Genomic DNA, 24,741 nt, shown 5'->3' on the forward strand with positions numbered 1-24,741 from the left:
TGGCTCAGTTGGATAAGCAACTGCCTTCGGCTCAGGTCATGATCCTGGGGTCCCAGGATCAAGTCCCGCATTGGGCTCCCTGCTCAGCAGGGAGTCTGCTTCTCTCTCTGACCCTCCCCCCTCTCATGCTGGCTCTCTCTCATTCTCTCTCTCAAATGAATAAATAATCTTTAAAAAGAAAGGAGATGGTTTTAAAAAATCACATGGACTAATATGCAGCCATTAAAACAGCAAATAAAGATTTATCAATGGGCATAAAAATGCATGGACCCCACGTTGTAAATGGACGAGAGCAGGTTGGATATTAGCATTTGTAGAATAACCCCTATTTCTAAAAACTGTAAATGTGTTCATGAAACAAGGTAAAGATACTTTATCTTCACAGTTGGCACCAGAAATTCTTCTTAGACAGGAAGCGGTCTTTGTTTAGGAAAAAAATACCTTGGCCGACTGTTAGCCAGATGATGTTTGCAAGCCACTCAGGATAAGTCAAGGAGAGGAAGTCTTTCGGCTCCTGAGCAGGATGCAGAGAGAGGCACCACGATCAGAGAAGGGAGGGAGACAGGGAAGTCGGTCCGGAGGAGAGGCCACGATGGGACACGGAGACCAGGAAAACTCCGTGGCAGTGTGGGGGGTGGAGGAAGACCTTCAGGAGAAGGTCCAATACCAGACTTCGCTTGCATACCTACAGTGTGGGCCATCGCCCCTTCTCTCCCACATCCAATATGGAGTCAAATCTTCCAAGTGATGAGAGTTCCAGAATGAACAATTTTCCCTTCAATCAGAATGAAGCAACCCAAAGGGGTTGTTTCTGGTGGGTTATATTATGGGGAGTAGATCTATCTTTTAGTTTTGTTTATTTGTATTTTCCGATTTTCTAAAATAAACATTAAAGGGGAAAGGTAAGTTTCAGGATCCACATCTGGGGAATACACCATAAAGTCAGGAACTAGAGCATCGGAGTTAAAGAGTATGGCCCGCCCCCTCCCACCACAGACCCCGAAGTTGTGGGCCTGGTCTCGACGCGCCCCCACCCAGGATCAGCTGACAGACGTTCAGCACCTTGGAACCTGGTCTGGAGAAGTTACATTCTGGGGAGATGCAAGGAATTCCACTCCAGTGCTGAGGCCTGTCTTCTCAGTCTGGTGTCTGCTCAGAGGACCCACATCGTCCCGCGTAGTTAACAATCGGAATGATCCCTTTTTACCAGGGGGAGGGGGGAGGATCCCGCAACTCACGAGGACTGAGGCATTCACAAGAGAGTATCTTAAAAAAAAAAGATTTTATTGATTTATTAGAGAGACACAGAGAGAGAGAGCACAAGCAGAGGGAGCAGCGGAGGGAGAGGGAGAAGCAGGCTCCCTGCTGAGCAGGGAGACACTGGGCTCGATCCCAGGACCCTGAGATCACAACCTGAGCCAAAGGCTGATGCTTAACCGACTGAGGCACCCAGGCGCCCCGCACAAGGTAGTACCTTCAGATAACACCACCACAGTCGCAATAATCATGCAAAACATGCACTTGCACCCTGGGGTGTTTGTGTTTCGACACATCACCACCACCATCACCACCACCTCCACCACCACCACCATCACCACCACCACCATCACCACCACCTCCACCACCACCACCATCACCACCACCTCCACATCACCACCACCTCCACCACCACCACCACCATCACCACCACCATCATCACCACCATCGCCACCACCGCCACCACCGCCGCCACCGCCGCCATCGCCTCCATTGCCGCCACCACTGCCATCAGCGCCACCGCTGCCATCACCGCCATCACCGCCACCGCCACCGGCCCCACCACCGCCAGCACCGCCACCGCCGCCATCAACACCATCACCGCCATCAGCACCATCGCCGCCACCACCACCATCGCCGCCACCACCACCATCAGCACCATCACCACCATCACCACCATCACCTCCAGCCTCCTTTTATACAAGCAGTGTGCCCCCATCCAGTTCTGCTTGAGGTGGGCCTGAAGGGCCACAAAGAAGAAGAACTGGGGGAAGCGCTGTTTTGCCCCCATCTCCCGATACATCCCTAATCCGCAGAAACCCCCGTGCAGTTCATTCACTTGGTATTCAATGGAATAATGTAGCTGGTAATGAATTTGTTTTGCATCCAGTTGGATAACACTGTTAGTTATGAATTTATAATTTGCAGAGGGATAAGGCTTTTTTTTCTTCGAGGCGTCAGAGAAGCTGTTGCTTACAAACTTGTAATTCGCCGCTGCAAATCCGTCTGTAAATGACACTACTGCAAGCTGAAAATCTCTCAGGCACGCGGGATACAGCCTCAGAATTAAATTGTGTGTTTGACAAGAACCTGCTGTTCCGTCCTGCCCCGGCTCCGGCGGCCTTGCCCCGGCCGGTTCTGGCTCAGCCCTGCCCGCTTGCCTCCATCACTGGGCACTCCTTGCCTCTCCTCGCTCAGGCCCACTGCTCTCAGCCCCTGGCCGTGCAGCGCCAGCCCCTGCAGGGGGCGGGGCTGTACAGAGCAGCTCAGCCAGGGCAGGTATCCTCTGCGTCTGGGGCGCGGACACCGAAGCCTGCTCTCCACTCCCCCAACTCCGTCTGGGCTTTTGTTTCCCCATCACTGGAGACCCCCGTCCCCTTAGAAGTGCTGCCCACGGGGGCGCCTGGGAGGCACCTGGGAGGCACAGCAGTTGGGCGTCTGCCTTTGGCTCAGGGTGTGATCCCAGTGTTGTGGGATCGAGCCCCACATCAGGCTCCTCCGCTATGAGCCTGCTTCTTCCTCTCCCACTCCCCCTGCTTGTGTTCCCTCTCGCGCTGGCTGTCTCTATCTCTGTCGAATAAATAAATAAAATCTAAAAAAAAAAAAAAGTGCTGCCCACGGATTTCAGCCAGCGTGTGGCTAGGCAGTGAGTGTGCCCAGGGACTGAGCCCAGACTACACGACAAGGGTGGGAGTACCGCCCAAGGACCAAGGGGGCAGTGATCCGTAAGAGCTCAGCGCCCACGTAGACCACGCGGAGCCGAACCTCGTTGCCTCAACCACCTCTAGGCTCTTGTGTTTTATATTTTGAGTCTTATTTCCTTTTGTGCTTCTCTCAATTATTATTCCCTGATTTACGCTTTTTTTTTTTTTTTGGTAGTAAAAGTTTTTCTTGAAGAGTTAACTTTGGATGGAAAGGAAAAGAAGGCTCAATCCATAGCCACGCTGGAGAATGAACCTGGTGCTGGTAGGAAGGCAGCGCCGGGAAAGCACTCTGAAGGCTCATCAACAGGGAGTCTGCCATCCTTGGCGCGGCCCAACGGCCGGGGAGAGGACCAGGGCACGGGGACGCATGCACAGGACAGCCCAGCCTCTGCCCCGGACTCTCCTGGCTCTGCCGCTGAACAGGCAGCTCGGACAAGGTGTGACCACTGTTTGGATAAAAGGGACCCGTATGTGGTGGGGTTCCCTGGCAGAGGCACCAAAGCCAGTCTGAAAGGGGCTAAGAGGAGACCTGCTACTGATAAGCTGTGTGACCTTAAGCAGGTTGCTTAACCACCCTGAACGTCCTCGGTTGTCCGTCAGGATTTGCGGAGCACTTGCCTTGTAGTTAGTCAAAGGGCTGTCCAGTCGAGCAGGGAATGCGGATGTCACTTTATCACAAATAACCAGGGGTGCAGGCCAGTCTGGGAGAGGGTTTGGGAAGGCTTGCCGGAGGACTGAAATTTAAGCCCGGCTCTCAAGGGTGAACAGAAGTTAGCTGAATGAAGATAGGGGAAGAGTGCCCCTGGGGCAGAGGGAGCGGCCTGTGCCACAGTCTTGGGGCAAGACTCATGTGCATCCCAGGCACTGAAAGAAGGTCGATGTGGCTGAGGGGCGGGAGTACCGGGAAGTGAGGAGAGGGGGCTGCAGAGAGAGCTGCACAGGCCAGACCACTGCGGATGGGGGGGGGGAGCTCCTGCGAATTTGGGATTTCAGGAAAATGTGAAACACCTGACGATTTTAAGCAGGGGAATGATAGGTCTGAGTTTTTTGAGATTCCTGTGGCTGCTCTGGGGCTCATGCCTTGAAAGGACCAGCGCGCACGTGGTAGGGGGTGGATTTCATTGTCTGGTGGAGAGATGATGGTGTCTCAGACACAGGGGGGTGGCAGCAGAGAACGGAGACAGGGGAAACACGCAGGAGGCAGAATGAGCAGAGGTGGATTTGATGTGCTGGGGGGGGGTGCAGTTGGAGGAGCAGAAGGTAAAAAAGAAGGTTCCCAGAGTTTCTGTAAGAGCTGCCACATAGCGGATGGGGTGGGGGTGGGGATTGTTTCAGAAATATCCAGAGTTCAGTTTTGAATCTGAGCTCCCCAGGAGGCAGAGGATCCCACGAGTCTGGAACCTGGAGAGAATCTGGGCTGGAGATGTGGTGTGGGGACGAGGAGCCCTGCAGGTGGCATTGGTAGCCCTGAGACAGGTGGGGGGGGGGCGGGGCGGAGGGGGAAGAGAGAGGGGTGAGAAGGAACAGGACCTAGAGCTGAGCCTGGAGCAACCCCAGTGTTCCAACAGGGTAGGCAGGCACAGGAAGCTGTGAGCCAGCGGTGAATACTCAGCCCGCAGAAATCCAGGAAGGCTTGGTGCCCCTGGAAGCTGAGGGAAAGGAGGTGGCTGACAAAAGACCACGTTAACTCCCAAATGCAGTGGGGACATGAGTCAGGTCAGGACTTGGGGGTGGAGCGTCTTGGAGGTCACTGGTGACCTTAGCATTGAACAGTTTGCTAGAGGAGTGGTCCAGGTGGGTGCCAGATTGCCACAGGAGGAGGACCGAGCAAGAGCTGGGGAAGAAGAGATGGGCATGGGGACAACTCTTGGGGTAAGTCTGGCTGTGGAGAGAGGAAAGAGGAGCCAGGACTTGGAGAGGGAAGTGGGCTCTTACTTTAAGATTGGAGAGTTTAGAAAGCAGGTTTAAATGCTGATGGAAAGGGACCAGGAGAAAGAGGGAGGGTATGATTTAACTGAGAGGAGGGCAGAGAGTGAGGGAAAATGGACAGCATAAGATTCTCCAGAAGGCAGGAAGGGACGATAACCACGCAGTGTGCCCATACTGTTGGCAGACTAATGCTGTTCACAGGTCCGAGTAGCAGACGCTCACGGGAGAGTGTGAAGGCTCAGGACGTGTGTTGGGGGGACCCCTGAGCTATGTGCCCTGCTCCTTCCCTCCAGCTTTTTCCACCTTAAAGATATTTTGTTTAATAAAGATGTAGTGACTATGGCAGACTCTTCTGGACTTTAAGAATATGGAAGTTTCTGCTCGCCAACAGCTCATTGTGAGGGTCAGACTCACAATGACAATGTCACGCGGCAAGTGCCATACTTGCAGGGGACAAGGGATCTACAGTGGTGCAGGGGAGGGACCTCACACACTGGGAGACTATTTCAGGAAGGTCTGGCAGTTGGTGTCAAGGAGAAGGACGAGCAGGGGAGCATTCCAGGCAAAGAGGAGAGCAGGTATAAAGGGAGGAGTGTACCAGGAGCTGCAACTAGCTCCCCCTGGCAGAAGCGAAGGGAGCAAGAGCCTAGAGAGAGGAGGTTGCAGACACAGACAAGGGCAAGCTCCCGGAAAGAGGTGAGTGCCAAACTAAGGAGGATGCCTTTGCCTGGAAGGAATGGGGAGCCATGGAGGGTCATAAACAGGTAGATCAGAAAACTGATACCAGCAACAGTGGATGCCACAGAATAAGTCTGAAGCTTGGCAGATCCATTAGTTGGCCATCAGCTAATGCAGGGGCCAGTGGGTCCAAGACAGGGCCTGGTCATCCGTAGAGAGAAGATACCTGTCTACACGGTGTTAAGAGGGTAGAATGAACAGGACTTCGTGCCCAAATGGATGTGGGAAAGCAAGAATCTAGGGTGATCGCAAGTTTCCAGCTTGCACGGAGGGCTGGAGGGTGGCACCGTCCTCTGAGATGGGGGTGATAAAAGGGGCTACACTGGGGGTGAGACAGTGGGTTCTGGCTTGGGCTCACTGAGTTCAAGTGCCTACATGACATCCGCATGGAAATGTCCAGCAGGTGGGTAGCAATATGGTCTGAAGTTTCGCAACAGTCTCTTCTGGAAATAGCAAATTGGAAATCAAGAACCTTTAGGGAATGTGGAAGACTTCCCTCGGGGAAGGTGTATGGCATGAGAAGAGAGTCCAAGTGAGAATCCCCATAGATCACCAACATTCCAGGGACCAGAAGAAGAATACTTGAGAAGCAGTACACAGGTAGGAAGAGAACCAGGAGAAAACGAGCTATAATATCGTAGAGCAGAGGGCGCACCAGCGTCTCAGGGTCGGGACCACAAAGCGATCACCTTGGACAGGGGAGAACAAGTGTCTGCTGGTCTTAGCAAGAACAAGGTCTTGCTCAGTGAGAGTGATTTCAACAATGTGACGACAGCTGAAACCAGGTTATAAGGTTTGCGGAGTGATCAGAAGTGAGGAAGAAGAGGCAGCCTGTGGAGAAAAATCTTTTGAAAACCTTACTTAGCTGGGGAGATGACAGCGTGCAGAAGATGACAGAAATGTTCCCAGACATAGCTTCCCCAGTATGAGTCCCGCCACTATCCAGCTACAGAAAAACACATGTCATCTCCTCCTCATTCCGAAGTGGCCTTTCCTGGGAGATTCAGATACAGATGTTCCTTTACTTGGCGATTTTCTCATGTAAAGTTTGCCTGTAAATTATCCACCGATCCCACCTTTGTGTTTGGAAATTTCCCTAAGCCGCAAACATCGATAACAATAGCTAATATTTATGGAACACCTACTAAGCCCTGTGCTGAACATCTTACATGGATTGAGTCCTCAAGATAACTATCAAGAAGGTATTGACAAAGAGGGGAAACAGGTTTGGGAAGATTTAGAGAGTCACACGGTTAGGGGAAAAACCAGCATATGGGCCTTCCAACTCCACTGCCTCAGGGCTAGCTTCCCTACTAGAAAGTAGAAAGTCTCTCTACTTGCTCCAAACATGCTCTCTCTGGCCCTGGCGCTGCCCCCTGATGCCAGGACCCACTCCTTCTGGGAATTCAGCTTGCAGATTGAATCCTGGTTCCCTCCTGACCTGCATGCCAATCTCAGTCCTACACTATCAGTCGCAATGGATTGTGGGCTAAGAAAAACAGCTACCATCTTTCTAGCTTTTTCTCCCATGCCCCCACCTAGGGCACAGTGCTTGGTGCTTCATGTTCTTATTTCATTCCATCCTCGAGGCAACCTATGCAGTCTCTTGTACTTTGACCACGTTGCAGGTAAAGAACCTTAAGTTCAGAGAGGGTAAGTACCTTGCCCAAGATCACACAGCTAGTAAATAGCAGAGCTGGAACTGAAACCCAAGTCTGCCTGATGTAATAACCTCCCAATACCCACTCTCCCTTCCACGGCCACAGGGGAGCAGCTCCCAGCCCTCGGGTTTCAGGATCTTTGACCCCCCCCCCACCCTATCCGGAATCCAATCATTTAGTTAGTCATCTGTTAATATTCCCTGAGTATATTCGTCAGGCTCCTATTGGTTGTATGAGACAGAAACCCAGCCAAACAAGTTGGAGCAATAAAGGAATTTATTGGCTCTCCGAGATGGGTAGGATGTTGTTGCAGCTCCCAGGACTGAAAGAAAGACTGCCAGGCCATTAAAGCAAGACTGGGACTCAATGCCGCTAGCATGCTCTCTAAACTCCTCTCCCATCTGTTGCCCTGCTTGGCTCCTCCAGGTAGTGGGAGAGCTGGCTGTCAGCAGCCATTGCAGCCCGTAAGAAGGCTTCCCTCCCCCCAGCATCCACATATCAATCCCAGGGAAAGAGTCTGATTGGTTTTGCTTGGATAGCATGCCCACCCCTTGGGTCAGTCGCTGGTGCTAGGAGATAAGGTTCTATGATATGTGCAGTCTGGGTCGCCTGCTGGCAATAGGGTAGGAGAAGTGGGCACCGCGACGGACAACCCGCTAGGTCTCTGTGACAACAGGGGGAGTGTCCCAAAGGAAAGGGATGCCAGAAGTGGGATGATGGAAAACAGGCTAAAGAGATAAAAGTCACTAACGGTCACAGTCCACTACACTGGTTCATGCGAGAGACGGGGGCAGACACGACACAGACAACATCTTGGGGAGGTCAGAGCCTCACAAAGAAATAAGGCTTACAGACACAAAGCCGTTAGTAAGAGCTGATAGCAGTTATCATCCATGGAGCACCTACCAGGTAGCAGGCATGGGGCCAAGTACTTCCACATGCATTATTTTATTCCAAGCTCACGATGACCCTGGAAAGTCGGTACTATTATCATCCCTATTTTTCCGTGTCAAAGAGCCATTAGAAAACAACTCCCCCCCCCCTTTTTGGCAAGGCAGCCGATATAGTGAAAAATAAAAATGTTTATGGGCTCCTTATCCCCGCTCAGAGAGGTTAAGTGACTTACCCAAGGTCACACAGCTAGGACATTAAATGAACATCCTGGGAAACATTTGGTTAAGAGCCAAAAGAGTGCTTCTGTCTCTCTCTGCCAGCTAAGGCTATCCGGAGGTGGCAGGGGGAGGGAGTGTGGATCTAAGCAGAAATCTGAAGGATGGGACATCTGGGCAAGTAGCCAGGGAGGTTGAAGAGAAGAGAGTATGGGTCACTCTCTAAACACTAAGGAAGGCAGGCCTGAGTACCACCCAGAACCTAGTTATTCCCTTCACCTGTGGTAGCCCTTTGGAGATTTACAATCAGAGACATCTTCTGACAATCCTCTTCTCTAGTCTGCTCTGACCAGCCTACCCCTTCTTCAGAGGACACACACACCAGTCCCCCTGCTGCTCCATTCTGGCTGCGCTCTTGGGGGTCCACCCAGTGGATGGGGGTCCTAGACATTTGATCCACACAAATAGCAGAAGAAATGAAGAAATGTCACCTCCCTTTTTCTAAATAACTCACTTCTATGAATGAGACCCCAAATCAAGTAGGTATTAAGCAGCTCCATTCATCCTCTGAAACCAAGCTGTCTCCTAACTACTTCCAGTTCAATCACATCTCCCCCATCCTGGACCTGCACAGATGGTCCCGTCGACCTAAGGCTAGAAACTCCTCCTATTTCCTCAGAATCAGCCCATTTTTGACGTTGGCTATCCTCAGCATCATAGCCTCTGTGAAATGGTTGGTGGGACTATAGGATTCCACTTCTATGAGGGGCCTAGTGTAGTCACATTCACGGACACAGAAAACAGAATGGTGCTTGCCAGGGGCTGGGGGGACAAAGAGTGGGCAGCTGTCGTTTGCTGGATTCAGAGTTTCAGTTTTTCAAGATGAAAAGAGTTCTGCCGTTGGAAGGCGGTGATGGTTGCCTAACAGTGTGAATGCGCTTAATTTCACCAAACTGCACACTTAAAAATGGTAAAGAAGGTAAATTTTATGTGTACTTTACCATAATTTTTCAAAGTGATGATTGGTGGAGCCTCTGGTTTCCCCACATCCCCAGGAGAATGTCTCCCCCACCCCAGGCAGCTGGATCCCCACCCTCACGGTTTCTGGAGGACCCAGGGCCTCCAGAGACCCCTGCACACACCCCTCTGAGAGAGCTTGGAGAACAAGGGAAGCCATTAGTACCCTCAGCACACCGCTGGCCCCGAAATTCAGTCCCCCCGTGGGCCAGCTTCAAAACAGCCGTCCAGCCCCATCACCCTTGACCCTTCCTCAGCCTCCAGTTCAAGATCTCTACCTCCCTGTCAACTGAACTTTTGACAGTGTCACCTAGACTCACTTCTATTCCTCACTAACCATTCGGCACCCAATGCCCAGCGAAATGGCTCCTGCCACCTTCCTTCTCCTCCCTCCCTCCAAAAAGCCTGCCCCAGCCACATCACCGGTGGCCTCCTAAGTCCCAAGTCTAGTGGGCGCTCTCCATTGCTTCTCTGCCAGCAGCTCTCTGCAGCCTTTGACGCGGCTAAGCATGTCCGCCTCCAAACCCTGTCCTGCTGGGCCTGCAAGATGCCCTGTTCTCTTGGTTCTTCTCTACCTCCCTGACCGTTCCTGCTCCATATCACTCAGGGACTCTTTTCCAAAGTTCCAGCCTAGACTTCCAGCTTTTGGTACTGGTCTACACGATCGTCCCGCTTAATCTCATCCCCTCGAATGATGATTCAATTTAAAAAACAAAACAAAACACCATACCTCTCAAGGCCAGGCATAGATCCATACGCTCAACTGTCCTCAGGGTACCTCCCCCTGTCCCAAACCGAAGTCCTCATCTTCACCCCACACCTGTTCTTCCCCACTGTTCTCTAACGAAACTGGTGGCACAACCATCTGCCCCGTCTCCCCAGCTGTAAGCCATTACTGTAAAAGGCATCCTGGGCTCTCCCCTGCTTGCAAAGTTCAGCCCATCTCTAAGTCCCATCCTATTCTCCTAAATTCCTTCTCAACACATCCCCTCCTCTCCATCTCTGCTCCCACTCGGGCCTCCCCCTCTCTCAGCTGGATTCCTGCGACAGCTCCTAACGGGCCTTCTCCCTGTGGCCTAGCCCTCAGCTCCCCCATCCGCATCGCCCCAGAGGGGTCTGCTGAGAAGGCAAGCAGGCCCAGGTTCCTCCCTGACATCATCGCTCCCCTCTGCCCCAGAAGAAAATCCTAGCCCCTAACTGTGGCCTCCAAGCCTCTCCAGGATCTAGTCTCCCTCTAATGCACTTCCACAGAGCTGCCAAATATGTATCTCTAAAGGGCACAGTTGGCTCAAACTCCCTCTCCCCTCACTTCTGCCTCTGAGCCTCTCTCTAACCCTTCTGCCTGCCAGGGGTGCTCATCCCCACCTCCCCCACACTGACAGTCACCTGGGTAACTCCTACTTCTCCTTCCAGAAGCAGCTCAGGGGTTGCCTCCTGGGAGAGCCTGCCAGCCCCTGACCTGGGTTGCTCCCTGCCCTCCCCAGTCCCTTATCCTTCCTTCTAGAACTTGTCTTTGTCCTCCAATTTACCGCTCCTACTTCCCCAGGAGCTGTGAGCTTCCTGAAATGCTGCCTTTCCTTCCTGAGACCCCAGAGTCTAGCATGGGGTCTCGTACACAGAAGGTGCTGAATAAAGGTTGAGTAAATAGACGAGTGACTGAAGAAAGGATCTATGTCTAACGCAGAGCTGTCACCAGAGCCTCCAACTCTCAGCTCTGCCTAGCCCAGGGCTTGGCACACAGTAGGCGCTCAGCAGATTGTCTGTATTCTATTTTCTGCATTAATCTGCTTCAAGGCAAGGTGTGGGGGAGGTTGAGATATGATAAGGGGCAAGGGGAAGGTCTGGATGAGGAAAACTTAGCCCAAAGAGGCGCTTGGGGTGCACCGCAGTGGGGGAAGGGGCAAAAGGGGTGCCTGGAAGGGCGGGAAGAACTAAGTCCCCAGACCGCTGTCCCTCCGCGCCGCCAGGTCGGGCGGAGTCCCGCCGGGCTAGTGCGCCCCCCAGCCCCGCAGGCGTAGGACCCTCGCGGTCACCCGGCCGCTAAGACCCCCGGCTCGCGCGCTCGGCGCTCGGCGCTGGGTGGCGTGTGTGTCGCTTTAAAAGCTCCCTCCCGGCGCGCGGGGCCGGCCCCTTCTCTGACAGCGCCGAGCGAGCGGAGCCTAGCGAGCCGGGCGGCCTTTGAGGGAGCCAGCGCCCGCCCGGGCGGCCAGTCCGGCGGGGGGCGGCGGGGCGGGCCGGGGGCGGCCGGGGCGCGGGCGGCGCGGCGGCGCGGCGCTCGGGGAGCGGGCCCAGGCCCGCGGAGCCCCGGCGGGGCAGTGTAGGGCGAGGTAGCGGAGGGAGGCCCAGCCCCGACCCCGCGCCGGTCTGCCCCACCGGCTGCGACCCGGCGCCCGGGTGCTGGCGAGGCGGCGAGCTGAGCGGGAGCGGGCGGGGGGCGGTGGGAGCGAAGCGGAGGCTGCGAGCTCCGTGCGCCCGGGCCCGGCCCGGCCGGCCGCGCGCCCCCTCCCCTCCCTTCCCTGCGCCTCGCCTCCTCCTCCTCTCGCTCTCCTCGCCTCCTCTGCTCCGCCCGGCGCCGCTCCCGCCCGCGCCCCGGCCGCCGAACCCAGCCCGGCCGAGCCCCCTGCCTCGCGCCCTCTCGGCAGGGCCCGGCGAGGACTCGGTCCCCGCGGCCGCCGCCGCCCCTCCCCCCGGGGCCCGGAGGCTTCCGGACCTTTCCGACAGCGGACTGAGCGGTGGGAGCGTTCTCGCCGCCGGCGGAGAGCCGAGTCGGGCTCAGCAGACCCTCGCTGCCGCTCCGGACGCCGGGGGTGCCGGAGCGCGGACCTTCTGGGTCCGGGCTGAGCGCGCCCCGGGCGCCCAGCGGCGCCCGCTCACTCCGGGCAGGGCAGGCAGACCCCGGCGGCGCCCGCAGCCGGCCGAACTGGACTGGACAGAGCGAATCCCGGACTGTGCCGAGCCCGGGGGATGCCGGGCGTGGGCTGAGGGGATCCCCGCGCCCTCCGATCCCTCCGACTTTGGCTCACGCGCTGGGACCGGCCCGGCGTCGCCTTGGTCGCCCTGCGCGCGGGTCACCTGTGGCCTCGGAGCCACGAGCCCGCCGGACCCTCGCTGGTTCCCGACCCGGAGCACGGCGGGGGTTGGGGGAGATTTTTCCTGCCCCCTTCCTTGGAGCGCGGAGGCCCCGCCCCCTCCCACCGTCCAGATGTCTCGGGTGGCGGCTCTGAGGACCTCCCTGAGGCCAGGGGCCGAAGGGTCCAGAGAGAGAAGCCCGCCCTAGGGAGCCTTGGGGGCCCCCCAACCTCCTCTTGGGGCTTGGCCCCCGACGCTGCTGGGAAGGAAGACCGGTGCCCCCACCATTGGTGAGTCCGGGAGCAGAGCTGGGGTTCAGAGGGAAGGCGGGGCTGGGGAAGGGAGGGTCCGCTGGGAGTGAGGGCACCCTGGGGGCACTGGAAGGGAGGACCGACGACTGGAGAGGCCCTCTCGCGAACCAGCGGGACCAGGCCTGGCTGGGGGGGTGGAGGCACGGGGGGTTGGGGGAGCTGGGGCAGGGTGCCCCGTAGCAGGCTGAGGACTTCTGCCTTTAAAGCAGGGGCTCCTTCATTTCCTTCTAGAGGAAGGGCTGTGCTGTAGATGTGCCCTCCACCATCCCTCCCCACAAAGAAAAAAAAAAAAAATCCCCAGCGACGAAGGGTGCAAGCTGGAGAGAGGAGGGAGGCAGCGGCATTGCCGGCTGGTGCTGCAGCCTGGGAGGGCTGACGCCAGGCTTGCTCTCTCTGCAGGGGGCTGCCCTTCTCCGTCCAGCTCCCTTTTCAGAGCTGCCCACGTCTGGAGCCCCCTCCACATCCACATCTGGAAGACCCCAGCCACCGTCCCTCTGCAGGTGTCAGTTGCACCCGGAGACCTCTGCCTTTGCAACTGCCTCGGAGTTGTGAGGGATTACTGTTGCCTTTCCCCATCCCAAGGGCATCTCTTACCCTTAGTCCCTGCAGAGTCATCCCCCTGCCTCTGTATCCAGGCTCAGCCAGAGATCAGCTCAGCACAGGCACAGGCACTTCAAGTCCTGGAGGCCACTCCTGAGACCCAGGGCCCCTCCCCCTATCCTCCTGTGTCCTCACCTTGACCCCCTCTGTCAGACGCTGTCTTCCTCTGGGTGTCCCATTCCCCACCCAGAGGCAGAGGAGACGGGGTGGCAGGGGGCAGGGGCTGGGTGAGGGCCACCCAGGGCCAGGGTGGGCTGGGGGGCCGTTAAGATGTGGAGCTCTGCCTGGCCGAGGGGGGCTCCGTGGAGGCAGACGCAGTGTGTGCCCGGCTGGGGGGAATATGGGCAGGCCTGCAGCGACGTGGTAAAGGATGAACATTCGGGGCACCCCGGACCTCGGGCAGCCCAGTGACGACCCCAGCAGTGGTGGCCAGCGGGAGCGGATTCGACAGCGCATGAAAATGGTCATCGGGCAGCTCGAGGGCATCCTGCAGGAACTCAAGGAGGTGGCCAAGGAGCTAAGGGAGGTGAGTGAGGGGCCAGACAGACCCCAGACCAGTTTTCCTGGGCCTGGCACAAAGACACATTCACATATGTGTTTCAGTGTGTGTGTACTCGAAGCCGTGTGCACACTTGTCACTTTGCTGCGTACTTCCTTTTCCTTGTTCTCCTTTCCCCCAAATCCGCTTTGCTAGAAATCTCAGCACACTCGAGGACTATAGGGGCCCCAGTGTGGCAGAGTTGGCTTGGGCAGCATGTTGTGGGCCCACGGTTCTGTGCTTAGCACTCGGGGCTGCCAAGGAGACAAATATAGACTAAATCCCACTGTAGCCTCTTAGTGGGAGACACTCTTCTGGGGCCCAAGCTGGCTTCTGACCCTGCCATCTGCCTCCCAGACTCTGACCTGCTCAGAAGTTGCTCTGGGAGGGCCTTGATGGGCCTATCGAGGAGGCCCATCTCAGAGCATTCTCCAGAAATTACACAGCTGCTCAGAACCCTTGATCCTGGAAAAGTTGAAGCCAGCTATGGCCTCCCTGCCCGGAGGTGGGAATGCGTCCAGGGGGCTGCTAGTGGATACCAGAGTTCCTGTGTACACTGGGCTGGGCTGGGCAGCGGGGGGGTGGTAGGAGATCCTGGGACGTGTGTCCCTCTCTGTCTTTCTAAGTGGAGCCCGGTTTAATTACTGCTTCCCACATCGCTGGGGTAATGAGGTACACATGTCCTCAGCCCCGCCCCCTGGGCTGCGTTCAAGCCCAAAATGCATGACCAGCGTTCTGAGCCGCTGGCCTGAATTTGCCCACTGGGTACCATTATGCCAGCCAGGTGGGCTTTAGGCAAATTTCAACTCCCTGTAACCAGGGCCCCTGCAGAGACGGCAGAGAGAGTGATTTAACGGGAGTTATGGGTTCCTGCTTTCCCCAGCCAGCTGTGCAGGAGGATGGGGGCTCCAGGAGGATTGAGGAGAGGAGGTGATGGTGGGTGCCAACTCCAGCCTGGCCTGAGAGCCAAGGAGCGGGAGATGTTTGAAGGGAGCTTGTATCCAGAGCAGAGGGGTTGTGGAGAGGCTGGGACATGAACTGAGGGGGGCGGAACAGCCACTCGGCCCAGAATCAGCCTTGTGGTCAAAGGCCTGAGCAACCCCTCCTCCCCCAACCTCATTGGTCCAAAGGACTACAACCCCCCTTTGTCCCTCCCCACTCCGTCTTTTTCTAGATGCTCTGTGGGTCCATCAGGGCCATGGGAACCATCCAGAGTCTCAGTCTTGGGCATGAGCATGGGACCTATGCCAGAAAAGAGCCCACCCAGAAAAGAGCCAGGATTGACTCTAGGCCTGGAAATCATACAGCACAGAATCTGCTCTCAACTGAGTACCTTCCAAGATTCACCTCCCTGTTCCCCCAGGCATAGCCATCCAGAACTTAGAGACCTCTCACAGGTCATCCATACCAGCCCTGTCCATTTTCGGTTTGAAGAAACTGAGGCCCAGAGAGGGCTAGGCGCTTATCCAAGATCACACAGCCTACCGGGGCAGAACTAACTAGAACTCAGGCTCCTGTTGCCTCTTCTGAGGCTAGAGCAGGTGGGCTGGCAGGTGACCTTTCTGCATTTTGACAGGGGCCTTCTAGAGATGCGATCTTACGCTCATGCCATGATGCTCTGGGCGGAGGGGGCCCTGCTGGGGCCGAGGCAGCAAGATCAGAAGCGCTAGGATGTATTTGCAGATCTTTTAGATGTTTTCTCTCTCCCTTCTCAGCACATACCCTCAGCCACCCCCATGTCTCGAACAGCAGAACTTCAGGTTCACAGGCTGTGCAGCCCAAAGGCCTGAGCCAGGACAGAGAGATGGGCTCCCTCCCCCTATACACCCTGGAGGCCACGTGCCTCCCCCCAAGACTTTGGCAGGTTGCTACGGCAACCAGCATCTACCCTGTATGCCACCGCCTGCCCGCTGCCAATGGCACCCAGCTGGGAGGGTGGCAGGCCTCAGAACTCCCCCACCCCCCAGGCAGGGTCTGGACATGGGGTGATGGGCAGAAGCGAGGGCTGGGGAAGGCAGGTGAGGCTCTGGGAGGCCCAGGCAGAAGAGGAGACACCATCGCTGACTTCCTGTGGGATGGGATTTGTCAGGAATGGGGTTGCCCAGTGGGAGTACCAGGCCTAGGTTTGGGGTAAGGGGTCGCAGCTCTCTGTTCCCTGGAACCTGTGATCTTGGCTCTTGATTCTCCAACGGGGCTTCTAAAGCTGGAGCTCCCTGGCTCTTGTCAGTCCCTTTGTGTGGCATTTTTCCACCGGGGGCGTGAGTAGACCCAAGGTCGAGAGAGTGAAGGCAGGTACTTGTTTGCTCATGATACCCCCTTCCCCGGACACCACCAGCTCAGGGCTCGCTGAGCTGGGTTCTCATCTCAGGAGAGCAAAACCCTTAGATGCGAAGATGAGATTCCCGTGCAAGACTGCCAGGGGAGAGCGCAGGATGCGCGATGGAAGGAGCAGCGCGGTCCTCCTGCTGCTGCTCCACTCCCCTAGCCCTACATACCACTGCTCATGGCCAACTCTCCTTTCCCTCTTGAGCATACAGCCTGAAATGCATAGAAAGACGAGAGATACTAAAGCGCTTCCTCCCCAAGCCCCTGAGCCTCAGTCTATTCATCTCTGCAATGGGGATGCTGATCATTCCCATCTCAGAGTTTTCTTCCGAGGATTTCTCTGGGGCTTGGCATGTGGTAAGGGGGGGCTAGCATTCACAGCTGGAAAGGTTTTGGCGTTCCCTCTCCCATATCTCCCCCCGCCCTCCCAAGCCCTTGCTGCAGCTCTCACAGGGCTCCCCATGTGATAGGAAGCAAGTTCTGTCCCTCGGGTGGGGAAAGTACCTTAATGGACTAAGTGAGGTGATGAATGCAAAAGTGCTTTGAAAGCTAAAACTGCGGCGGAGGGATGTGACGGTCGATCATTAATTAGCGCTCATTCTCCTAGGTTCCCCAGTACTCCAGGCTGCCAGGCCAGGCCCAGCAGGCTCTCGAAGCTCCGCAAAACTCTGCATCTTCACTCAGAGATGCAGCACAGCCCAGAGGCTGAGAGCGCGGGCTCTTGCCGCCAGAGGTCTCTGGTTCAAATCCAAGCCCCGCCCCCTGCCTAGCTCTGTGAACTTGGTCAAGTTACTACACCTTTCTGGGCTTCCGTTTTCTGGCAAATGAGGATACTGAAGCTTATGCCTCCGCGACCAGCCCCAGGCTTGTTGTAAGAATTAAATGTCATACCGTATATAAAGTACTTAGCACAGAGACGAACACAAAATAGCTCCGCATCTTTTAGATGTTATTAATGAGACGTTCTTGCACTGGCCTGCTCCTTGCCCCGTGTGTGGCCCTGTTCTTTTGGAGTCCTGTGAGCTTCGTAGCCATGATCGGAGCGGTCAGAGCCAGGCCCCTGGCCTCCTGGCTGGCACGCTTCAGCACCTCCCACAGTAGACAGCGCCACCCTCTCCCACCAGAACGGGAAGGGGCAGAGACTGACAGTGATGGGGGGACGGGGTCTCCCGTAAGATGCCTTTTGAACAGAGACCCAAAGGGAAAGAGGGTACAAGATGAAGAGATATCTAGGAGCAGAGCCTTCTGGGCGATGGGAGCAGCTAGTGAAGGGTCGTGAGGAGGAAGTGGGGAAGTGTACTTGGCATGTTCGGGATCAGCAAGGAAGCCAGGGCAGCTGGAGTGGGGTGAACCAGGAGGAGGAAAGCAGGAAGAAAGGTCAAAGAGAGAGCAGGGAGTCCGACCACACAGAGCCTTGCAGGCCATGGTGTGAAATGCAGATATACCCTCAGTGAGAACCCTGCACGCTCTCCAGAAACCTCCTGCTTGTGATTCTGGGTGGGAATCTGCCTCCACGATGCTCTCCCGGTTCCCCACCAGCTGGGGGGCCCCAAGGGCAGGAGTAAAGGCCCTCATCCTTGCCCTTGAGCTTACCTTAAGCAGTTACTTGGCCTCCTCGTCTTCTTCCCCAAGATGTCACTCAGCATGGGGAGTTCACCGTGGGTGGGACATAACTGGGTACAGCTGCCCACCTCGAGTGGCTGTGGAGGGTCCGTCCCCCCCATCTGACTGTTACAGGGAGCAGGCCCTCTGACAGTTGTGTTGTGCGGTCCCCTGGGCAAGGGGCTGTGTATGGGGTGGCCTGGAGAGCCAGGGGCCGTGCGGGCACGAGACGAATGTGGCCCAGCCAGGAAGCAGCTGGGGCAGGAGAGGCTGGGGACCACGGAGCTGTGCCAAAGTGGGTCAGCTCCATCACCCGCAGCTCAGCAAGAATTGTGCGGAGTTTTTCTCATTATTTTTTTTTTCTCACCTTCCTTTCCTCCCTTTTCCCTTTGCATTCTCCTCCTTTGGACAGATTCACGAAGCTCCCTGGCCAATTAGGCCAAATTGCAGGATGAGAGTCATGAATCACAGTCAACTCTCTCCCCCCTCCCCAGCTCCACAGCCCCCCAGGAAGACAATAAATAACATAATCACAGAATTAAAAAATAATCAGTGGTCATAAATAATGCAGATCCCCAGTTATGTAACCAGCTGTCTGGGGAGCTGGGAGGGAGGGGAGGAGGTAGCGGCTGTCGAGTGAGGTGAAGGGGCCAGAGGTGAGGGAGATACCAGTACTGGGACTCCTGGGTCCTCAGTCCTGGCTTTGGGGCCTTAAGGAATACAGATGTGTTTTCCTTGGAGTGGGGGCTCAGCCAGGGCTGGAGGGAGGCCTGGGACAGGCGAGATAGGACTGTGGAACTCCTTCTCAGGAAAGAAGCCCCCAGCAGTTTTTATAAGCCCTCTGTCTCAACTCATCCACTCATCCAGTGGCTGTATTTGCAAAGAGTGTGCCAATCCCTGTGCCAAACTGGGGGTGCTGTGGTCGGCAAGCCGTTCCCAGTCCTACCCCTCGTGGGGCTTACTGTCTAGTGGGGAGACATCAATCATATGACATCTATGCACATAAAAGTGTAGCAGTGATAAATATTGGAAAATATTTTTAGGGAAGGCACAGAGTACCTTGAGAGCCTATCATAGGGAGCCAGTCCTCGATGGGGCATCAGAGAAGACTCCCCTCTGGAAGTAAAATGGATGAGTAGCAAAGGAGGGAGCACTCCAGGTGAGGCCCAGAGGCAGAAGCGGGTTCGGTGGAATGGGTAGGGCTGGTGAGGAGCCAGGCCTGGCAGGGTGGTGGCTGCCTGCTGGAGAGCAAAGGACCCATGGCCAGAGTTGGTAAGGGTTTGTGTTTGAGAGGCTCAGGAGTTTGGGGAGCAGGGAAGTGCTGGAAGCAGAGGGGTGATGTGGTCCTGTTGGCTGATTACCAAGTACCTTGAATGTAGTAACAACTGGACAGGAAGCTGCCACCAGAAGGGGACAGTGGTCCAGGTGAGGGAGCTGAGGCTGTGAGCAGGACCGCACTAGGGGATACCCTCGGGATGGGGCCTGGAACAGCCCTCAGCCCTGCCCTTCCCCTCTAGACCAGGCATTTCTTGTTCTTAAGGTGCCTGGACTCTTGATGTGTGGTCTCAGCTCCACTCCATCCAGTGTCGGGGCCTTGCCTTAGTTTCCCCATCAGCAAGCACAGTGAGAGGGGTGAAGTCAGCAGCGTCTCCAGTCTCTCTGGCTTTGAGGTTTTAGGATTCTGTGATTTTTATGTTGTCATTTCTCTCTCCATTCTCTCTCTCCCCCTCTCTTTCCTCCTGTATATATAATTATTTCCCTGCACTCCAAGACAATCCCAAATGACACGCAGGCAAAATGATTATTAAATCTCAGAGAGAAATCACAGATTTCGAGGTATCCAAGCAGACAGGCAGGTAAGGTGGGGCCTGCCTGACCTCTGCCATCCCCACTGGCCCCATGGAATGAGGGACGGGAGCCCTGCCTACAGACTGGGTACGCTTGGCACATCACTCCCCTTTCTGATGCTCACTGATGTCATTCGTCAGTGGGTGTGCCTGTCCCTAATGGTCGGGGCCAGATTCGCCTTTCAGCTTCATTACCGCCTGGCTTCTGGAACCTCTTCTGCTTCCTTCTGCTCTGTCTGGAGACAGACCTACTTTAGGGAACGTGAGTGCCACCCATGTGCTGGGATTTGAAATGCCCAGTATGTACCATTATTCCGCCACAGGGACTGGAAACATCCCCCTCAGAATGTCATTCCATTGGTGAGGAACTGACTCCCATCAGCTCTTGGGCCGGGTGCCAGGGGCCTGGCCACATATTAGCGCCCACTGGCGCACAGTGGGTATTGTTCTCCCCGCTTCCTGTACGTCATGTCGTTAAATCCTTACAACAGCCCTATGAAGTAGGTACAACTGGAATTCCCCTTCATGAAGACAGTTAGACACAGGGACGCTGGGTAAGTTGGCTAAGGTCACACAGCCAGTCAGCAGTGAGGCCCAGGGTTGGACCCTAAGTCTGACTCCAGAGCCCTTAAGGTTCTTAAGTGCTTGGCTATGATGATTCTGCAGTTTAAGCCACATCCATATCTAGTTAGTCCCCGTCACCTTGGTGAGGAGAGGAGTGTCACCCCATTTTACAGGGGAGGAAACCGAGACTTGGAGAGGGAAAGTCACCTGCCTCAAGCTCCTTAGCCGAGACGTGGCCTGCTTGGGGTTTGACCCCTAGCCTCCCTCTGTCCCGTCCCTCCACACCCTCAGGATGAAACCAGAGAAGGGCGTTCTAATGGAGAAGGGAAAGGGCCTGAACGGGAAGGTTATCTGAGCAGGTGGCAGCAGGACTTCTTGGGTGGGAAGGAGCGTGTCCAGGCCTGATGGCTTTAGGATTGTGCCCTGTGCACCCGGACCTTCCTCACAGGGCATGAGGAGCTCCGCTTCTGGGACTGGCCTGGCCTCAGCCAGCCCTGTGTGGTCACAGCCAGTCACTCAAGCAGATTGCTATTAGCTGTGTCCCCACGCTTCTGCAGCCCCGGACTCAGGCTCAACTTGGTCAGGGGAGTCTCCTTTGAGGGTGTGGCTGCCCCAGAGACTCAGGGCCTCCCCTCAGGCTGGCAATGCCCTGAGGTTCTATGTCTTGACTGGCTTAAAGCCTAGGCCCCAGGCCAGTGGTTCTCAAAGTATGTCCCTGGAGTAGCACCTGGAAGCACGTTGGATATGCGCCTTCTCAAGCCCCACCCCCCCCACCCGGGACTTACTGAATCAGAAACTCTGGGGAGTGGGCTGGTGCACCCCAGTGTGAGAGCCCCCTGACCTGGGCCAAGGCTCCCCTCTCTCAAGTGGGGCTTAGGTTGAGCAAGGGCTTCTGGGAGATGCAAGCTTCTCTGGGGGAGGGGGGAGTCACTCGGGGGTGGGGTGCATAAGAAGGGGTGGCCAGATTGGAGAGAGGAGCCCTGTCCACATTGCCTGCCCAAGCCCAGAAATGACAGCAGCACCTCACGGTGGTGTGCAGTCTTGCAGGGGAGCATTGGGAGGGGGTGGGAAACACAGCTCCCCCCAGTTACTGGTGCCTTTGGCGCATCTTCTAGAAGCCCAGGAGATGCTGATCTCATGGGTGGAAAGCCTGACACTTAGTAGGTGCTCAGAGATGGGAGATGATGTCACTTTTCTCACCAGTGGCCCACGGAGACTTTTCACTGCCCTTCTCATTGTTCCTCATGAAGTCTGGTGAGGACGGCAGGGCTGGGGTTGTCATACTCACATGGTCGAGGTCCAGAGAGGTTATGGGACTTGCTCAAAGATACACAGAACAACATCTAAGTTGAATCTGGAACCCAAGTGTCCTGAGTCCCCCACTTCTGCAGGCTTCAGCCAAGTGTCCCCGCCACCCCTGGAGACTGGGGCCGTGGGGAGTGGCATCCCTAGGCATGGACACCCCAAAACAGCTTCTCAGGTCATCCCTATAAACACAGAGTCCTAGAATCTCCGAGGTGGAAGGAAGCTTGGAAATAAACCATTCGCCCAAAGTCCACATTTGCAGATTGAGAAATTGAGCCTCAGAGGGAAAATGACCGACCCGGTCACTGTCAGACCCTCCCCAACCCCTGCCCAAGTACACTTCCCACTGGCCCAAATGCCTCTTGGCCCATGGGTTTTGGCCTTGCTTCCGTCTTGCACTTCGGGGCACTCCCCACCCCACCCCTCACGGAAGACCTAGCACATCCCTGGACAGCTGTGAACCTCATAAAAGTTTGTTAGACTAGGGACTCCCTTAGCTAATTCACTAACTGACTGCTCTGACCCTGGGGAAGAGGCACCAGAGAGGTGCCTGGAGTTGGATTCTGGGCTTGGTGACTCACTGTGTATGTCCTGTCCTTGGGTCTCTTGGTCCCTCTGCTTGGGTATTGTTGTTTTGCTGGTTTTGGTTTTGGATTTGGTCAGAATCATTTCTCATTCTCTTACTTGGTCCTCTCCCAACACCTCTGATGAGGTGTCCCTTTTCCCCGCACTGTCTTCATCCCCGATTTCTGTGCTGCAGGGCCTAGGCGAGGGGGCGTCCTGAGGCAGGCCACCTGTATAGAGGCAGGATGTCCCTTCATGTGGGGTGGGCGGGGTGCAGCTCTGGGCCTGGGATGGGGGGTTTCCTTAATGCTTACCAAATGACACTTGTCTTATTCCTTCCCCAAGGAGCCACGGTTGATCTCCACTCAACAGGGGGCAGGGAACGGAAGGAGGGAGGAGGCTCCAGGGTTTGTGAGGGTGCGGTGGTGGAGACCCACGGGGACAGTTGCTGACCAGCAGCACAGGCTGGCCCAGCATGCTTTGGAAAGCCTGGCAGAGCCTTCCTCATGGTGACCCCGTATCACTTCCTCTCCAAACGAGCGTGGTCTGCTCATCTCTCCACTGAGTGGCCTTGCTGGAATGTCAGCCCTCTCTAAATGGCCTCTCGATCCAGGGGAGACGGAGCTCTGAGCACCAGGGCTGTGCCCAGATCAGCGGCTGGCTTTGGGGTAGAGCGATGTGGGGGTGGATAGGGTGCAGGGCTGGAAGGAGGGACTGAGGAGTAGGAAATGGGGAAATGGCCCAAACCAGCTGTGCTCACCCTGGTCCAACATGGGCCCTCAGCAGGCAGACAAACCTATAACCGTCCTCTGGGGTCATCAGCCAGGCATCTAGCAGGGTGGGACGGGGGCATGCTCACGCCCACGTGATGCTAGACCCCCTCACTCCTCTCTCCTTCCCTGGCCAGGTGGTGAGCCAGATCGATAAGCTCACCTCGGACTTCGACTTTGAACTGGAGCCAGACGACTGGACCACGGCCACTGTGAGCAGCACCTCCAGCAGTGACAAGGCGGGCGTGGGTGGCCCCTTTGACCTGGGGCACCTGGACTTCATGACAGCCGACATCCTTTCGGACAGCTGGGAGTTCTGCTCCTTCCTGGACGCATCCACCCCCTCAGACTCCGTGGACGGCCCCGAGTTGACCCGGCCAGGGGCTGGCCCTGACTACCGGCTCATGAATGGTGGCACACCCATCCCCAATGGGCCACGGGTGGAGACCCCGGACTCCTCCAGTGAGGAAGCCTTCGCTGCTGGCCCTGCAAAGGGTCAGCTGCCCCAGCGGACTCCAGGCACGCGCGAGAGGGTGCGGTTCAGCGACAAAGTGCTCTACCACGCTCTGTGCTGTGACGATGAGGAAGGGGACGGCGAGGAGGAGGGGGCAGAGGAGGAGGGGGGCCTTTCCCCAGAGCCGCCCCGTCCAGAGGCCCATGTGGGCCCCGTCAAGCCCTCCCCAGCTCCCTACAAGCCAAGGCGCTCTCCATTGACCAGCCACCGCTCAGGCCCCACCTTGGCCCCTGAGCAGACCCGAAGGGTCACAAGGAACAGCAGCACCCAGACGGTGTCAGACAAGAGCACTCAGACGTTGCTGCCCTACACGGCTGCCAAACAGAAAGCCAAGGGGAAAAACTAGGGGCTGGGGAGGGGCCTGGGGGGCGGTGGGCACATAGAGCTATAAATATATATATATATATATATATATTTAAACAAACGCAGTCATAATAAAATTTTAAAATGCTAAGGATCTAGCCCCGAAGGCCCCAGAGCTTTCACGGAGCTCATCTTAGACACAGAGACACCTTCTCACCATCTAGGTCCCAGAGGTGTGGCCAGAACCGCCCACCCTTCCTTCTCATCGCTGGGCTCCTGAAACGGGTGTCCAAAAGTATGTAAATTAGGTGGGAGAGGCCTGACCTGGGATTCCTCTTGCTGGCCCCTGAGCATAGTGGTGGAGTGTGGCTGCTGGCCTGGACCCTGTCCTGGAGGGGATTTATCAGCAGGTGGCCAGCTCACGAGGAGCGGTGCCTAAGGCCAGGGCTAACCATTGGTCAGACTGCAGGACTGAGGGCCTCGGGGTGGTGTCATCCCATCTGGGCCCAGGATCACTGACATCCACTCCCTGCCATGCTTTCTACTCCAAGGCAGACTTTTGCCTCTCCTTCCCAAAGGCAAACTGACCTGGAGATACACAACCTCACCCCACACCCCCTTCCATCTCAGGGTCCCCCAGGACACAGAGATGGAGCAAGCAAGCTGCTCCCATGGGGCAGGCCTCCATGCTGGGGAGTTGGGCTTCCCCAGACCCTGGAGACCCAGGCTAGGCTGGGCAAAGTCTTGTTTGGAGAGACTCGACCGCCCCCCATCCTTCCAGCCCCCATCCTCAGCTTTGTCCTCTAGGGATAGAAGACTCAGGACAGGACCTGACTTGGCCCATTGCAGACCCGAGGCCCATGTGAGAAAGCAGGCAGCAGCCCCTGGGGGGCTGAGAACCAGGGCTGAAGGCAGGCTCCCGAACTCCTCCTCCCGGCAAGCAGACCAGAGAGGGATCCGAGGGCCTTCTGCTGCCCCTGCTTCTTCACACAAGGACCCCGAGCCCACTTTAACA

At 56.3% G+C, this 24,741-nt stretch overlaps 1 protein-coding gene across 2 annotated transcripts; it reads left to right on the plus strand.

Annotated features, from left to right (window-relative positions):
- Nucleotides 1-11,592: 11,592 nt before the first annotated feature.
- INSYN1 (inhibitory synaptic factor 1) lies at nt 11,593-23,835 on the plus strand. Of its 2 annotated transcripts, XM_045795247.2 has the most exons (3): nt 11,593-12,773; nt 13,194-13,920; nt 23,047-23,835. In XM_045795247.2, the coding sequence occupies exons 2-3, from the start codon at nt 13,765-13,767 to the stop codon at nt 23,767-23,769; spliced, it is 879 nt and encodes a 292-aa protein (XP_045651203.1). In that variant the 5' UTR covers nt 11,593-12,773; nt 13,194-13,764; the 3' UTR covers nt 23,770-23,835. The 2 variants fall into 2 exon arrangements, with proteins under 2 accessions (XP_045651203.1, XP_045651204.1); XM_045795248.2 differs by lacking the exons at nt 11,593-12,773; nt 13,194-13,920 and adding an exon at nt 16,962-17,128.
- The last annotated feature ends 906 nt before the right edge of the window (nt 23,836-24,741 follow it).

Source organism: Ursus americanus, chromosome 28, assembly GCF_024610735.1.
Source record: "Ursus americanus isolate L20-20 chromosome 28, mUrsAme1.1.p, whole genome shotgun sequence".
NCBI classification, from domain to species: Eukaryota; Metazoa; Chordata; class Mammalia; order Carnivora; family Ursidae; genus Ursus; species Ursus americanus.